The 16,892-nt window shown below is 41.5% G+C and overlaps 2 protein-coding genes across 2 annotated transcripts; both read right to left on the bottom strand.

The window, feature by feature from the left end:
- Positions 1–622: 622 nt before the first annotated feature.
- On the bottom strand, positions 623–9,860 carry ppp1r14aa (protein phosphatase 1, regulatory (inhibitor) subunit 14Aa). Its single transcript, XM_051401636.1, has 4 exons — positions 9,597–9,860; positions 6,656–6,736; positions 6,311–6,343; positions 623–3,406 (listed from the first exon to the last, which is right to left on the bottom strand). The coding sequence occupies exons 1-4, from the start codon at positions 9,798–9,800 to the stop codon at positions 3,224–3,226; spliced, it is 501 nt and encodes a 166-aa protein (XP_051257596.1). The 5' UTR covers positions 9,801–9,860; the 3' UTR covers positions 623–3,223.
- A 1,415-nt stretch (positions 9,861–11,275) lies between these two features.
- Positions 11,276–16,165, bottom strand: dlb (deltaB). The gene is made up of 7 exons (XM_051401567.1): positions 15,930–16,165; positions 15,598–15,837; positions 15,341–15,398; positions 14,932–15,189; positions 13,480–13,841; positions 12,997–13,213; positions 11,276–12,794 (listed from the first exon to the last, which is right to left on the bottom strand). Exons 1-7 carry the CDS (start codon positions 15,978–15,980, stop codon positions 12,079–12,081), a joined length of 1,902 nt encoding a protein of 633 aa, XP_051257527.1. The 5' UTR covers positions 15,981–16,165; the 3' UTR covers positions 11,276–12,078.
- Positions 16,166–16,892: the final 727 nt, after the last annotated feature.

Genomic DNA, 16,892 nt, shown 5'->3' with positions numbered 1-16,892 from the left:
TATATATGTGTATATAGTGATTTGTGTTCCTGCGTCTTTCTGGCAAAAGTTGTGAACAAACATTGGAAGTGGACACTATGTGAAGGGGATGGTGCTTCGTTGATGTGACTGTAACATACCAAAAGGATATAAGATAGTGAGCTTCTATGTTCCTCTCTCTAAACCCAACCGGTCGGAGCATATAGTTACCCACCTAGACCCAGGGTCTGTTCGAGGACGCTTTTCCTTGCTACTGCCGCCAATGGTCTAGGCCTGCTCTGTATGAAATAATGTCTGTTATGCCACCAAATAAATTAAATTGAATTGAACAGAGTGATCCAAGTTCCACTCTGTTTTAAGATACAAAACAATATTGATTGAAAAAAAAACCTTGATAAAAAAGACGTTTCAATATGACAGTCCACAATCCATCCCTAACAACAGCATAAAAAACCAAGAGTTATCACTGCTCAGTGTCAACAAATCTGAAGAGTAGAAGCTACAAAGATATGATTTTTGTCTGAACTATTATACTAGATGACATGAACTTGTACAGGAGTACCTAATGAAGTTGTATTTTAGATTTCCTGGCCTGGAAAAACATTATATAATATAGTAAATAACATAAAACATGAACCCACACTGAAAGAAATAATTTTATTAGCAACTTCTGAGAAGGACTCTCTCTTTGCAAATTAAAAAAAAAAAAGTAGTAACAATACATCTCAAAAACAGAGGAGATGACAGTGAAATATTAAAAAGCTACAGAGTGTAAGCAATGCAACAGGATTATTTCCAGTGTTACATCATACTACTATGTTGGCTCTATCTTCATTTCCGGTAAACGTGACAATAAATAACATTCATGACCATCACAATTTAACAGATGTTAAATAAGTCATATGTGCATCTAATCTAGTGGTGTCATCTAAAAAGTGGTGCAGCTAAAATGCTCATGTGTACAGTGGAACGTACTGTAACTGTTATTGAATTGAACTGTGCCACAGTACAATTCAGTGTTACACTCAGATAGTGATGGCTGCAGTGTAAAATCCACCCTTGGAGGATCAGACTGTGGTGTTGAATGCATAGCGGGGTTATTTTGAAATTAAGAGCTGTATATGCTATTTTTTGAAGATCCTCCTTTCATCAGATACAGTGCCAGAAACTGTTGCATCTAACTATGTGTACATGGAGAGTAATAATACTTGTAAGAGCAAGGTAGTGACACATTTTTCCAGTCGAGTAAAAGTGAGAGTCACATGTTTGGGTGCTGCAAATTACAGGTCCTCTGGGGATACTGCTAGTGGGTAAATTTAGATTTAGATGATGTATTTCTTCCTGAATGATTACTGACTGACTGACTGACTGACTGACTATTTATACTGAATGGGATCTTGAGTGAAGCCCTTGCTCTTAGATAAGCTTTCAAGTTGAAAATGTAGTTCTGTTTAATGTCTTATCCTTGGCCAATTATCCACCCATGAGATATGTCACAAGCAGTTGTTTTTTCAACAAGTGGTTAATAGAATAGTTTGATTTTGGGAAATGTGCCTATTTGATGTCTTGCAGAGAGTTAGATGAGAAGACTAATACAGCTCTCATACCTGTCTGTTACAGGACCAGTGTGTGGGATTTATTGGCATCTAATGGTGTAGATGCAGATTGCAGCCAACCTGAACCAACATGCAAAAACACAAAAAACTTCTCTATCTAGAGCCATTGTGGTTTGACTGGGCTGCTGTAGAAACATGGCAGTTCAACATGGCAGACCCGTGTAGATTAAGGTGACCAGATTTCCGAAATGAAAATCGGGGACATTTTTTAGCACGGTGGTCAAAATCGTTAATCGTTATCGTTATGAAATGAATAACAGGGGCAATTACATGTTAATGTATTTTGACAAAGCAAATGAGTAGCCAATAAGAAGTTACCCTTAACCCTTCCAAACTATTAACCAATATGAAGAACTTGGATTCTGATTTGACTCTGATTCTTCTTCTTATTATTATTTATAGTTTTTTTTTTTTTTAGCTATGTCAATCAACTCATTGGAGCTTGTCAACATGTGCACACCTCCACTCGTGACTCTAGCCATATTTCACAGCAAAGCATTACATGAGAGGATTTACACTTATGCTGTGCACTCCTTGTGATAGAAAGTCAGAACAAACTCTGAGTGCAACCTGCAACGCGTGCTTCCCCCTGTAAGGACAGTGCCCCTAAAATAAAAGAAAAAAGGAGGCGCTCTCCAGCTGGCTCCCCCGTCACTCACCTGCAGCTGCACAGACGAGCAGAGGAGCAAAAAAGCAAACAAATAGAGACCAGCCGGTCGACACAAGCCATTTACCGCGTAACGTCAGCACGTTAGTTAAACTGGTTTAACCCTATGGTTTAACCATAATAACTGGAGTGTGCATCCATACGCAATTTTTTTTCTCCCCCATTCAAATCGGGGACATTTTCGGGGACAGCTTTAACCGGGGACAGGTCGGCCAAATCGGGGACTGTCCCCGAAAATCTGGGACGTCTGGTCACCCTAGTGTAGATAAAACCGTCTCATTCTAAGGTAACAAAAACATAACGATTCAAATATTCACATACACTAATGGAAAGTGCCAATAGATCCTCCTAAACATTACACACTGGACCTTTAAGTATAAGGCTACAACCAATGGCCATTAGCTAAGCTTAGCATAAAAACTGAAAGTAGGAAAAAACAGCCATCTTGAGTCCGTCCAAAAATGATCAAATCTGCCTACCAGCACCTCTAAAGCTAACTAGTTAACATGTCTTGTTTGCAGCTTGCTGAGCTTGTTTAATCATTATAAAAACTAAAGTGTAAAAATGACATGTTGTGGTTATATGGCGGGCGATGTGCTGGCCTATTTCTCGCCAGTTGCGGCGACGTCCTGCGGTCTTGTTTACAACATGTTAATGTTGATGTTCATTTGGAAGGGGATTTTGTTACATTTTGTTACACTTGCGCAGAGCCATGCTAGCTGTTTTTCAGTGCATCCAGTCTTTATGCTAAGCTAGGTAAATTGCCCCCCCGGCTGTATTTTCGTATTCAGTGTACTGATATAACACTGGTATGGATCTATTCATCTCACTTTTAGCAAAAAAGCTTTAGTGTTAGTAGATATTTCTTTCCAAGACATTTTTGTTTCCATGCCATGACAGTGTGTGTGTGTGTGTGTGTGTGTGTGTGTGTGTGTGAGCGTGTGTCTCGGTTAGGGGGTTGTCAGAGGGTCTGGTTTTGGCCTCGGGTGTGCTGTAAGTGTTGGGGTTGGTGTTGGGTGTTGAATTGGTAGGGCTCGTGGCGGTAATGGCTGTGGCAGATGACCGGATGCTCGATGCCTTCGCTCTGCAGTTCTTCCTGCTTGTGAACTCCCTCCAGCTTCGTCACCAGCTCTCTGATGAAGGCCTGAGGACAGCAACCAGAGCAGGTGTCACATGGAGCAGAGATGTAATGCAAATCACTCTTCCCAAGTCCCGCCCCTTTTTGGTCTGTGCTCCAATAACAGTTGAGCAAGCCTCAGTCAACCTTCTCCTTCCCTGTACTTAGATATGCTATGTGCTAGGCTAATCTCTGTTAAAAAGACAACCACATTTTGAAGACTTAAGTTAGCTAGCTGATGTTGGTGAAACGCAAACAAACTAGCTGACTGATGTAGATTAGCTAGCTAGTTAGCTAATCAATGCCGTCTAGTTGCTAGCTAGGGAATTAGGTGGTGTTTTTTTAACATAGACTAGCATTGCACACCCACTTGTCAATGGCGTCTAGTTGCTATACCTTCCAGTTAAAGGTGGGACACGTGAGGAAGGAGGTCGGTGAACATCACTAAATGTAACGTGAAAAAAACGTGAATACATTACCTCGTCCATGAACAATTTCTGCCTGAGACACGTCAGATAGATTTTCATCAGCTATGGTGGTTGTTTAACAATGAAGACAACAACTCCCATGAGCCCATGCTACTTCACAACGTCATTAAACTACATCTTTTGTTATTGTTGGGACGCGAGAGACACCAAGCAGCAGAAATTACATAAAGTACACGGTATATATTTGACTTGCTTTGAAGAATGTTCTTTAGAAACAAATGGGTTTGGGGCCTCGAGCCTCATACACAGGTTGGAAACACGGAGAGAAACCAGCAGTGTGGTTTGAGTCTTTACATGGGATTTGTTGACAATTAAATTAGATAAATAAAAGACATTACAAACCTTCCTTGAACTTTTAGCTGTTATGGTTAGTGGGGCTTTCTGTTTTGTGCTTGTTTCTCTGCTACACTACAACACATCTGCACATTCTCCTCTTCAGCACCAGCTTCAACAGAAATATTGTTGATTCCAACTAAGACAGTTTACATTGACTTTGCTCTGAAATATACAACTGGCATATACATTCATAAACATACTTAAATACTGTAGACAGCCAGTTTATGAGAGGTGGTACCAGATTCTAGCATATAAAATGTAAGGTGCATGAAAGATGGGTCCATGTTTTACAGTAACAGTATTAGCTGTTACAATATGCCTAAACTATAAACTATTTTCCACATATTATGAGCAACACACGAAGAGGAAGCATCCCAGCTGAGTTGCAACAGAGAGATACTTTATATGGCAACATGAGAATCACTAGTCACTGACAGTAAGCCTCTTGTCAGCCTTGTCTGTTTGCACCGTTAATAAAACCACTATCACAATCAATAACAGCTGGATAAGCACTCGACCATTTTGTTCCAAGACCAAGGGTAAATGATTAAAACAAAATGCATTCATCCCTTATCAGAACATTAAACAAACAACAATTAGCAGTGAAGAAGCAAATATAGTGCCAAATAAATGTTGTTTTTAGTCATTTTCCACCCCTTTTTTGTCCATAGATGGAAAAACGCCCTGAAGAGCAGTGGGGTCCCGGGAGGATAACCCAAAGGCCACTGACCAGGGAGTACAGTTCCCTCTCTGTCTACCATTTTGTGCTGTGGTGTAAATGTGTTGCTCAATAATTGTTGTTTAAAGCTGTCAGAATAAGTCATTAAATAAGTGAACAGACTATGATCAGAATGTACATGCCAGGCAATAACACTTCTTGAGCATGACATTAGGTTCACCTCTTCTACTGCTTACCTCACAGCCTGAGCTATATCCTGATGAGAAACAGCATCCAGATATGGTATGTTATGACAACAGTTCAAGTAGAGGTGGACAAAACAACCAGTCACAGTCTTGACTGTAAGCATGTGTTTGGCTATGGATTCATGTGTTTTTGTGTCATCTCTTTTTTAGGTCATTAATCAGCAGTAGTTAAAGTTAATTCTAAGCTGTGGCAAAATCTCACACAAGCAGTGAACATGTCAGATAGCCGCCTGGCCTCTGTTCATGTCTTTAGCTACAAACTCAGGTTGCATGATGTGGTGTGTGATCTTAGAAGACTATTTAGTTGCAAGCAGCTCTTAAAAGGCAGACTTTCTTAAAACAATACTCACATGCCCATATAGGGCTGTGTACTGGAAAGCAACTAGCGATATGATACATATCATGATACAGGCTATACAATTCAATCTGTAAGATTCTGTAAGAAAAGTGATATAGGCCTACTGCAATTTTTTAAATCAAATTTTAGAAAAATTGTCAAAGCAAAACACACATGTATGCATAAAGCCTGATTAAAAAACCTTTTTGTGCAAACAGAACAGTGGAATCTGCATATGTATTTATCACAGTTCCTGTAACATCCAACATCATAGCCTTCAGTTTACATCGATGCAAAGATCTGCTTTTGAGAGTTATTCCTTCTTTTCATGCTGGCCATTAAGCAAAAATATAACCCAGTGTTTGTTAAAAATCAGGCATTACCAGTTTCCAAGGTTACAGTTTTCTTGGTAAATTTCCTTTTTGTGTTACTGCCAATGTACATATTGTCATGTAAGTATTGTTTCAAGACAGACTTGAAAAACACATCCACATCAGAGCCTAATAAACTATGTCTGAGTAAGAAAAGCGGCAGCTACACTGACCCGCCCTGCTCTTTTGCCTGTGTTTGCATCTCTGGGGCCACAGCGAGACCAACGTTTGTGTCCAGAAGGACTCATTGTTTCAGGCTTAAAATGGAAAGAAAATTCAAGAGCGTACAGAAAGCCATTGTTGGGGCGTGTGGAGTGACCATAGGACGAGGTGTCAGAAGCTGCAGCTTCAGTTTAGCTGCACGTGGCCAGTGGGTGTGGGTGTGTGCACGCATGCACGTTGCACATTTGTATATGTAATGTGTGCATCATCATGACTAATCTTGGGTTGGAAATGTATTTTGGTTAAAACATACCTCCGTGTTGTGACTGCACTTTTGAAGAAGTTCCTGTTTAACAAAAGCAAACAAACCAGTCACAAAATCATATATTAATTTTCAATATACCATAAACATCACCTATAAATCTCGTTTTGTCAATATCAGTCAGTAATAAGTACTGTACAATTATATAAACTCTTTCAAACATTTCTATTTGAGTGCTCCGAACAAAAGGTGTCCATCTTGGTGCAGAAACTCATCATGGGGTGAAATGGATGGATATATGACAAAATATTTAACAAATCTGTATACCTCTTCCAATTTCATAATCAGCAACACCCTCAAACACAGTATGATGAGTGCTACCATGGGTCATGTTACCTGTAACTTTTTGACTCGCTCCTCATCATTAGGCAGGTCAATCAAGTCATCAATGTTTACCTCCTCTGGCATGTCACGTTCCTGAAGTAAATATGGACACACACAATCTTAAGAGTCATCATCATACACACTCAGAACACACATTTATCATCTGGTCCAGACACATTCAAACATTTCCCATACAGTCCCATTTGTTCCAATGCTTCATTCAGGTGGACAATATATTACACTAATAGTACAGTAAGCGATTTATTATTTTTTGTAGCTGCACCATTACTTAAAATGGAAGAAAAGGTTTTCTCCATAATTCGGCCAATATATCTTTTATTTGAAATAAAATTCTTCATATTTAAAGGAATAGATCAAGCAGTATTAATTAATTCACATATAGATCAGATACAGATCCATTGTTTAAATAAAAAGATTAAGAGTCTCCAGCCACGCAAGCAGCTTTGTGAGGCTGAGCTAAATCCCTAAATCAGCATGCCAACGCAGCCCACAGGAAATGCACTTGGCTGCAAAGATAATCTGACATAGTGATCAACCCGTGTAATTACAGCAATGGCATGATGCACACTGGCCCAAAAAGACTTTTTCCCATAAACTTACATTGCGAAAGAAGTGGCTGTAAAACGGTGGATACGTTGTTTACCCCCGAAAAGTGACTAATTTCCCTGTCAGATTATGATCCATTTGGCCCGATAACATTTGGAAAGTCCAGAAGAGCCATACGATTAAATCATTTTATCCACATTGAAGTTAGCACTAGAAGTCTCTAGTGCACTACTTTTTAGGCAACGTGATGTGGAAGCATATTTGAAGTTTTTTGGCTTCACGCACCACTGAGCAGCTGTCATAGGAATGCAGCCTCGCCTCAAACACACTCCTCCTCCCTTAATACATCCATGTGCAATATGCTCACAATGCTAGCATTTTGATGTTTAGCAGGTATAACATTTACCATGTCCACCACCTTAGTTTACCATGTTAACATTTGCTTAATAGCACTAACCACAGTACAGGTCCAGCTGAGCCTGATGAAAAACCAACCATAGTATTGGACAAAATTAAATTTTGACCAGATGATGGTGCTAGATGAAAGGTCTGGGGATCAAAGTTATTTCAGTTCTTTGGGGATTATGAATGTGTGTATCAACTCTTATAATAGAGATATTTAATTAAAAATAAAAATGTTAAACTCTTGTGATGATGAAAAACCAAAACTATTTTTGGATATTCTTATGTAGGGCAAAGAGATATATGTGTGACATGCATCTTAAAAGGTCTAGTGTGTAACATTTAGGAGGATCTATTGACGGAAATGGAATTTAATATTCATAGGTACGTTATCATTAGTGTATAATCACCTGAACAATGTTTTTGTTACTTTAGAATGAGCCTTTTACATGTACAGACAGAAATTCTGCTGGCTGCCCTTGACAACTGCCTCTTTGCAGAGTTCTTGCTACTGATTGGATAAAGTTGGACCAGGACATGAGGAAATGTATTCTCGATTACTGCAGAGAGCAGGGACTGGGAGAGCCATGTTACTGACTGAACACCTTATATCAGTGATGGCTGTCAGAATGTAGAGCTATTTAACACTTGTTTTAACAACCAGGTGAGAAGAATAACATACTGCTCCTCCACAGTTACCCAGTATCTCCACAAAAAAACATTTTCTGTTTCAGCAGCAACTGAAGACTTTGCATTCAGCCCTGCATGTCCATCATCTGTATGTTTAGGCTGTGGGGGCTGAATGGTAACAGTGTTCACGTAATACTGTAACAGAGGCTTGTTCTGTTTGAACAAACAGCCATTGTACCAGCTGAGTGAAGGGGCAGTCCCACCCGCCCATCCACACCACAGTACTGCATTTTGTGTGTAGTTAGGCCTTTGACACATACAGGACTCCACAGCCCAGCAGCCTTATCTGTGCACACTTAAACAATACAGGCACTTCCTTCTCACCTGAAAAAGTAATACAATTATAACAGTTCATCTTGTTTTGTGTGCGACATGACTGGGTTCAACTCAATGACACTTGTCTGAGAAGTGTATGTCGTCATCACGGGCCGTATTATGACAACAAAACAGATTAAATCCTTGAAATCATACAAATGACCATTTACCATCATAAGGTTTTGGAGGTTTGTGTGAATATGCCATTGGCTTGGGGGCAAAAGTTCTCCGAAGGCTTGGCCCTGCCTTATCATCGTGTTGATCTGAATGCTGTTTTCTAATAGAGTGGTTTTCAAACTGAGGTCACGGTCCAACAAGGGTCCTTGAGCAAGTTCTACAAGGTCCCCAGCAAAAGAAGGAATAGAATACTTTTTTTTTTTATTATAATACTGATTCCTTAAGACAAAGGGTTGGTGGTCTAATGTGCATGTATTGTGGGGGTGCTTGACATGAAAAAGTTTGGGAACCCCTGTTCTAATAATAACTTGGTTTTACAACACAATCCTGCACTTCCCTCCCCAAGAGCGGCCTCAGCAGCCAGATGTATAGTGTTTACCTCCTCCTGGGACCTACAACAGCGCTTTCGTTTCTCCATAACTTTCCCCTCTTCCTTTTTCTCATCATTCATCCTCCTCTCCGTTCCACACTGCCCATGTAAGGCAGAAAGACCCGATACAGATCTGTGAGAGGGGGGACAGCAGTGGACCTAACATCTACAGGATGCTTGTCCTTGTAAGGAGAACCAGGATGCCCCACCTTTCTCTATATATTCTAGTTCAAAATGAAATACATTTAATTTTATATTTAAAACTTTCTGCCTCATTTTCCATATTTTACTGCTGAGAGGCACATAGTTAAAACATCTACATGATCTATTTAAAAAAATATATTTTATAAGTTATTGTCTTACTACACAATGCAGTATATTCGAACAAGCTGTTTCTTTCTGCTCTGCTTCCTCTCGGACCCATGCACCCACCTGACCCGAGTAAAGCCGGTCCAGGCTCTCGTCGATCCACTTCTCCACGTCCAGCCGCCTCTGCAGCTCCTTCCTGTTGTACTTGACGGTAACCCGGGCATGTCTCTTCGGGATACTGCACCCGTGATCCGGGGACAACCCCAGATCTGATGAATGAACTTCGTCATTTTCTTCAAGCGTCGTCCTGGTCCGGTCGGCTGCCATTTCTGGTCTGGTCTGAACTGCTCTGACTGGTTTCTCGTCTCGTTTCAAGCGCAGGAGGTGAGAGAGCGGCGGTGGGAGGCGACGACGGCACAGACTGCAGGGCACAAGTGTTTACATGGGCTACAGGGTATTTATTCTAAGGCTAACTATTTACATGGCTTTATTTATTTTCTCGTGCAAGAGACTTTCATTTGAACTTTATAAGTTATAATACAATACAAATAATATAATAATAATATGATAAGTTTCATCTGCTTCTCACACACCACCTCCAACTTGATATTTACAGCAGTAAACAAGGAAACTCAGGTTTCAGCTTTTAAATCAAATCTCTAATTTCTGCCTAATCTGACAGCCTGGCCAAGGATGTCTGTAAAACTGCTAATCAATAAATAAATAATAATCAGGTTAAACATTGACAAACACTAAAACTCACAGGACGCAGACATATGTTGGCAGTCTCTTGAGGTCAGGGTAGGAAACTGCAGCTAATTAAGAAGGTGTGTCAGCTGATTGCACCAATTAGGCTGGTGATAATAAAAGTCATGGAAATAAGTCATATGACTATATTGCAACGTCCTCATGCATTTAAGTAGCTACTGTATGCAAATATGCGTACTGATTTTTAATTTATCAAATAAAATCAATCTATCAATGTCTGGGCCCAAGCTGGTGGGTGTTATTATAGTTCACTAAAACGAAACTAAACACTAGATCTAGAACTAGGTGTGGAAAAATATGTTTGTTAAGTGAAATAGAAATAAGAAGAACTTACAAAAAAATAGATATACAGGAAATGTCTAGTTATACTTTTATAGTTTTTAAAACAAGGAGGCATTGGTGCATCTGTTTATTGACACTGGGGCTTCTACATGACTGAGTGTTTGTATTATAATACCTATTCTGAACCTCTTCAGTCTTCACCCTGATAAATACCTCCATATTATTGTATAAAAACAACAAAAAACCCTAAAACTAATAAGATAAATCAAACAATAAAAACTCAACTGAAATGAGAAACAGCACTGTGGAACCTAACTGAACTGAAAACAAAATATACTAAATATTATTAATATAAAGACAAAAGAAAAATACAAAACTATAATCACAATAAGTGGTTAACACTAACAGCATTAGTTCCTTACAGGATTTTCACCCCCAGTTCAGACCTCTTTAAGAAGGAGGGTGTGCCAGTGTATTAAAGTATTTCAAATTATTTTCTATTTTTATTTTTTTAGATTTTTGCTTTAAATCCAGTTAAGTTTCAGATGGCTGCTGTGAAAAACGTGTATTGTACATTGTTGGCTAGACTAAACAAGCAGCTTTGATGCAATTTTCACTATGTTTTATATTTTTTTGGAATAACTGATTAATTGAGAAAACAGCCATAAAGCACTTGAGTACCCAGGCTACAGACCACCTGTATCCTGCAAAATGTGACACTCGGCGTACAGAACAGACACCTCAATCCAGAATTGCATCAAAGCAAATCTTTTATTTCACATCACAACACAACATGATGAAATTAAATAATATGAATGGAAACATAACACAAACTTTGGCATGAACACAAATTGGCACATGAAGGAGCAATGTGATCAGTAGTATATAAGCTATATATATACATTACAGAAATGGCTGACTTTGAGTGATAAAGCAAATTCTCCTCATATCCCTGAATATTTTTGGGATATTTCACACAGCCTTCACAGCCCATAAAACATCCAGGTACAACATCAAGAGTCGGTCTTCATTCAGCATCATCATATAAATATATATTTCTACATCTGTGACAATCAAAGTCAGGCCATAAACATATGTTTTCAAATAAATAAATAATATAAATAATAAGAATGATGGTACGCACAATAAGGAAATAATGGCCAAAGGAAGATTGAAAAGCGAAAAACAAAAATTCAGTATTTTTTTAAAAAATGAGAAAGAATTAAACAAAGTGAACATATTAAAAACAAAAACCCAATAAAACATATTTTTTGGGCAGGTTTTCCAAGACTGTTGTGACTTCCTGTATTTGGTTTGTGTTGTAGGTCCTATGTAGAGTGACTCGTATTATTTGTTTCTTTGGGTCTTAAACGTGGAAGAGCTTTGCCCCATATACTTTTTCAATAATCTTTGTAAAATCATCTTCATCAGAATAGTTCATTTGTCAATATTTTGTTTCTTGGGTTTGCTCCTCTCTTCACTGTGCATGAAGAGAGAGGAGCAGCAAGTGCTAATATTCTCCTACGCCTGTGTGAACGTCCGCATTTTCTCTGTTTCATCTCAGCCCCGCTGCGGAGCCCAGGCCGGCCTCGTCCCTCCACATAAAGTCCTGACGCTCGCCTCTGACCAGGCTGCTCTCCACGGGGGTGTGCCTGTACCCGGATCTTCCGTCGGGGCAGAGGGAGAGGCTGAGGCGGGCCGTGCTGTTGCTGATCTTGAACAGGCCGTTGGGAACGAGGAAGGCTTCTCTTTCGCTACCTCCCAGGTTGTTGACTGTCTCCAAGTCGTTGTAGACTGCACTGTCGTTCAGCTGCTTCCTCCCCTGCAGTCTCCTCCTCCTCCTCAAGAAGATGATACCCGCCACCAGAACCAGCACCAGGACGGCCAGGATGCAAGAGACAGTGAGGGTAGCAGAGGAGGGCTGGGAGGTTTGGCGCAGAGCGGGCTTGAAGCTGGGCTGGAGTGTGAACTCACAGCTCGGACCCATGAAGCCCTTAGGGCACTGGCACACCGGCCCGGTGAAGTGTGTGAAGCAAGTGCCACCGTTCTGGCACGGGCGGGCGCCACAGGCATCTGAGCGCACGCTGCAGTTCTTGCCGGTGTACCCCAGGGTGCAGGAGCAGGTGTAATCGTCCACACCATCTTGGCAGGTTCCAGCATTCTGGCAGGGGCTTGAGGCGCAGTCGTCTATGTTGACCTGGCAGTTGGCACCAGTGAAGCCTGCTTGACAGCGGCACAAAACGCTTTGGCCAAGGTCCAGACACTCTCCACCTGCCGAAGGAGAAAATACTCAGTTCAGCATCCAAGAGATCAGGGACAGGCGTTTGTTTAAAGGAGTGTTAATGGGATTACATTTAACACTCTCTCTGAGTGCTGACAGTAATGCCCATTCACTAAAACAATCTCATGTTCAGCCAAGAAACTGGTGATCTGCACTTCAGCCACAAGGTGTCACCAGAGCGGAGGCACTCACCATTCAGACAGGGCCTGTTGCTGCAGCGGTCCAGCTTCTTCTCGCAGTTGGAGCCAGTGTAGCTGGGGGGGCAGCGGCAGGTGTAGCCTCCTGTCATCGTCTCCACACAGGTGCCGCCGTTGAAGCAGGGACCGTCAGCGCACGTCATGGCAATGATCTCGCAGTTCTTACCATAGAAACCCTGCGGGCAGGTGCAGGAGTAGTCGTTCTCCAGGTCCTGTGGACAGAGGAGGTGAAGAAATGTTGTTGTTATAATTAGAGATATTACCTACTCACTAAATAAATAGATTGGTTAACAAGACCTGGATTTGCCAACTGTAATCTTTTGCACCACTGTGTTTGCTGCTAGAAGTGTAATAGCTGTATTTAAGCTGCATTTTAGAGTTACTGGTCTTGTACTTGAGTTGCAGTGACACTTGAGTGGGATCAAGAACAGTTATCTTATCTGTGACATCTTGTTTCTTTGTTTTGGTGTACACTCACATTGCAGCTGCCTCCGTTCTTGCAGGGGTTGCTGTCGCACTCGTTGGTTTCCAGCTCACAGTTCGTACCTCCAAAGCCGGGGCGGCAGGTGCAGGTGTAGCTGCCCTGGCCCGTGTTGGTGCAGGTTGCCCCATTAGCGCAGGGCTTGTGGTTGGTGCAATAGTTGAGGTCCTGGTCGCAGAAGAGGCCCCCCCAGCCCTCCTGACAGTTACACTGCCACGGTTGGCTGCACGTCCCGTGGAGGCAGCCTGGGTAGCGGACGCATTCATTGCAGGAGGGGCCCTGCCAGCCCATGCGACACGTACAGCCCCCAGGGGCCTCGCAGTAGCCGTGCTTCTCACTGCAGTCCGCCGAGCAGATGGCTGGAGAGGAGAGAGGGGAGGGTGTGTGATTACAATGGGCACGCCTTTTCACACATCTCACACACACACACACACACACACACACACACACACACACACACACACGTGCAGGTCCCCCGTCTGACCCCAGCCCTGTTCCAGACTTCACTGTTGGTTAAGTATTAAGCCAAGCAGCTGGTAGGCACACTGCCGGAGAAAAATGCTTTCTTTTATCTCTCTCAACACACACACACACACACACACACACACACACACACACACACACACACACACACACACACAGATCACCTTGAAAAATGTGTGTGTGTAATGGGGGGCACAGCTCTTTCTCTCATTGTAACAGAGAACAAAAGGCAGATGGAACACCACAGACCCTCTTACAGAAAGAGTAAAACACAACACTACAGGAAAGATAATGGAAATACTGTATGTGCTCTGAAAAGGTTCCGGCTAAATGTGTGTGTGCAGGAGATCAAACCACAAACTGAGCAGTAAGATAAATACACTTTTTATCCATGCCCCGAGTCTAATGTTTCAGCTCAAGTTGCCTTGTCTGCACTTACTGAATTCTCTCAGTTTCTTTACTTACGCAGATGTTTATATGATGTTTTGTAAAATATTTACACTGTTTTTGTATTCTGAAGGACACTTTACAGAAGGATGCCATTTATTTTACATGTTTTTTCTACTGTCTTTACGTTGCCTGATTTTATCTCACTGTTGTGCTAAATTGTTTAAATTTGTTTTTTTCTCGTGTAGTTTGTAACTCTGTTTTGAAAAAATTAATGTTTAATTTATTAGGCTATTGTTATAATTAGAGATATTACCTATTCACTAAATACATTTTTGTCATGAAAGACTACAAAATAAAATGATGATACTACTGTAGATACTACAAGTGCCATCAATCTACTTTAAACCCATTTAGGATACACAGTGTGGTTAAAGTGGGTAAATCCAGTATTTTTAGAGAAATTGAATTCTCACTCGCTCCCTCCACATGTTAGACACTAAACTGAAGCCAGGAAACTAGTACAGGATTTAAGCGTCTTGCTCAAGGGTACATGGGTAATTGTTAATATAGACTTACGCTCAGAGCAGTAGTTTCCCTTCCAGCCCTCCAGGCAGATGCGGTTGCCCTCCTCGTCGCAGGTGTAGTGACCCAGCGTGTCGTCTCTCGGCCTGCAGTAGTCTGCGCAGCCGTCTCCGAAGTAGTACTCGTCGCAGAAGACGTGGTATGAGTAGCGCAGCTCGCTCTGCTCGCCAAAGTGCACGTCCTGGGACCAGTCCTCGCCGATGGTAAGTCTCCTCCGGGTTGCCAGACGGCTCACGAGGTTGTTTTGGTTGTCTGCGGAGGAAAGAGAAAGTTTTAAACTAACTGCATCATGGCAAGGAAGCTGCCTGCCTCATATGGAAAGCCCAAGGGCACTTTGCGCATGTGTCCTATCTTGGCTTTAAGTTGTTTTTTTTGTATCAATGAGTCCAATGAAACAACCTACCTGTGTATTCAGTAGGGGATTCAGCGTTCCAGGCTTCAATGATCAACGAAAATGTTCCCTGGAACAGAAGGAAAACGCGTTTAGTGTTTGCCAAGTGCAATAACAGGGATGCATATAGTTCATTTGGGTATTTTACGCATTTATCTGACTGATAAATAAAATGGCAGATAAACTATGGTCTTCAGTCATTTAAAAAAGACAAGATTAATTCAACCATGTCCTTTCTATCACTGTTTGTGTAACGGATTTCCATTTACCGGCCATTTGAAGTGGAAAGGCACCCTGATGGGAGCGCTGCTAGAAATCGACGTGTGGTCGGCCCTGATGACGTTGGTGTGCCCGGTGCCAAAGGTGCAAGGCGGCTCTGCGGAGATCACATCCTCCGGGTGTTTTAGGCAAATTCGGAAAAATATATGGCAGTCCCTGTGTCTTCTGCACATTCGCTGCGCCGTGTGGAATGAGTTAATTTTCAGCTCAAACACACCAGAGGACAAAACCTGCAATGAAATTAGAAAGAAATGATGTCAGATGCGCTGTGCGTAAAGGCATTTTGTGATTGTTATTGTAGCACAAAAGGAAGCCAACTTACTACGTGCAACAGGGCCAGAGCCGAGAGGTATCTGAGGTGTAGATGTGCCATTTCTTCTCGAGAGTTTGCTTTCCAGTTCTAAGTGGATGTCCGCATTCGTCGTGCTCAATAATATTCCCAAAAGACGTTGAGGAAAAACTCAAAAAAGTTTCATCACTTTGTACTCCGCGGTCCTGTTGGTGTCTCTCAAATCCTTGTCTTCTCCTGATAGTCTTTTCCTCCGTCCTACAGTCCACTTGTTTTGGTTCTGGTGCGTAAAGACGCGGAGTGGTTTTATACTCTCTGATGCTGCGCGTCACAGGCAAAGAGGTGGAGTCGGAGCGGGCCTCGGGGGAGCAGCCTGACATGGGGGCTGCCTGCCTGGGGATTTAGACAACCCACATTACACTATGGACTAAGTTCTACAGAGGAATATGCATAAGAAGCTGGCGCAAGGCAGATTAGCATCCCTGCATGAAGCTCAACCACGCAGAGAAGTGGAAACTAATGTTGGTGATGGAACTGAATCGCCACAAAAGTGTATATTATCAGTATAGAACTGACCAATCTGAAACTAAAACTTAAGTAGTGCCAAATGAAGAACATTTTTTATGCTTTTATAAAAAAAAATTTAACAAAATGAAGAACATTTTTTATGTTTTTATAACGATCAATGTGGCTGGTATATTGAACTAAAAACAAGCCATCCAAGTGAATAAACAATGATTTAGGCTTGAAGATTCTGGGAAATATGTCAAGCAATGAGCGTGCCAGGACATTTTCTAATTACTGCATTTCATCACACATGCACTTCAACAATTCACTTTAACACTTTAACAGTTTCGGGCCTGATAGAGCATTGTTCATAAAGTTTTTCTTTTCTGTTCTGGAGTTCTACACACTACACAAAGATCAGTAGGAAGCGAGGAAGAATAGCGCGCAGCCTTTCTTTCTTTACATCCAACATTATAATTGCTCCGACGC

This window comes from Dicentrarchus labrax, unplaced genomic scaffold, assembly GCF_905237075.1.
Source record: "Dicentrarchus labrax unplaced genomic scaffold, dlabrax2021, whole genome shotgun sequence".
NCBI lineage: Eukaryota > Metazoa > Chordata > Actinopteri > Moronidae > Dicentrarchus > Dicentrarchus labrax.
The sequence above is the reverse complement of the archived record's forward strand: the minus strand, read 5'-3'. Positions and strand labels throughout refer to the sequence as shown.

Bases quoted from the DNA above. Each gene is read 5' to 3' on its own strand.
- dlb (XM_051401567.1), bottom strand. From the start codon at position 15,980: ATGGCACATCTACACCTCAGATACCTCTCGGCTCTGGCCCTGTTGCAC. The intron at 15,399-15,597 runs GTAAATGGAAAT...CTTCTGTTCCAG, and splicing joins CTTTCCACTTCAAATGGCCG to GGAACATTTTCGTTGATCAT. The intron at 12,795-12,996 runs GTGAGTGCCTCC...CTCCTTCGGCAG, and splicing joins CAACAGGCCCTGTCTGAATG to GTGGAGAGTGTCTGGACCTT.
- ppp1r14aa (XM_051401636.1), bottom strand. From the start codon at position 9,800: ATGGCAGCCGACCGGACCAGGACGACGCTTGAAGAAAATGACGAAGTT. The intron at 6,344-6,655 runs GTAACATGACCC...TTTGTTAAACAG, and splicing joins AGCGAGTCAAAAAGTTACAG to GAACTTCTTCAAAAGTGCAG. The intron at 3,407-6,310 runs GTATGTTTTAAC...TGCTGTCCTCAG, and splicing joins AGTGCAGTCACAACACGGAG to GCCTTCATCAGAGAGCTGGT.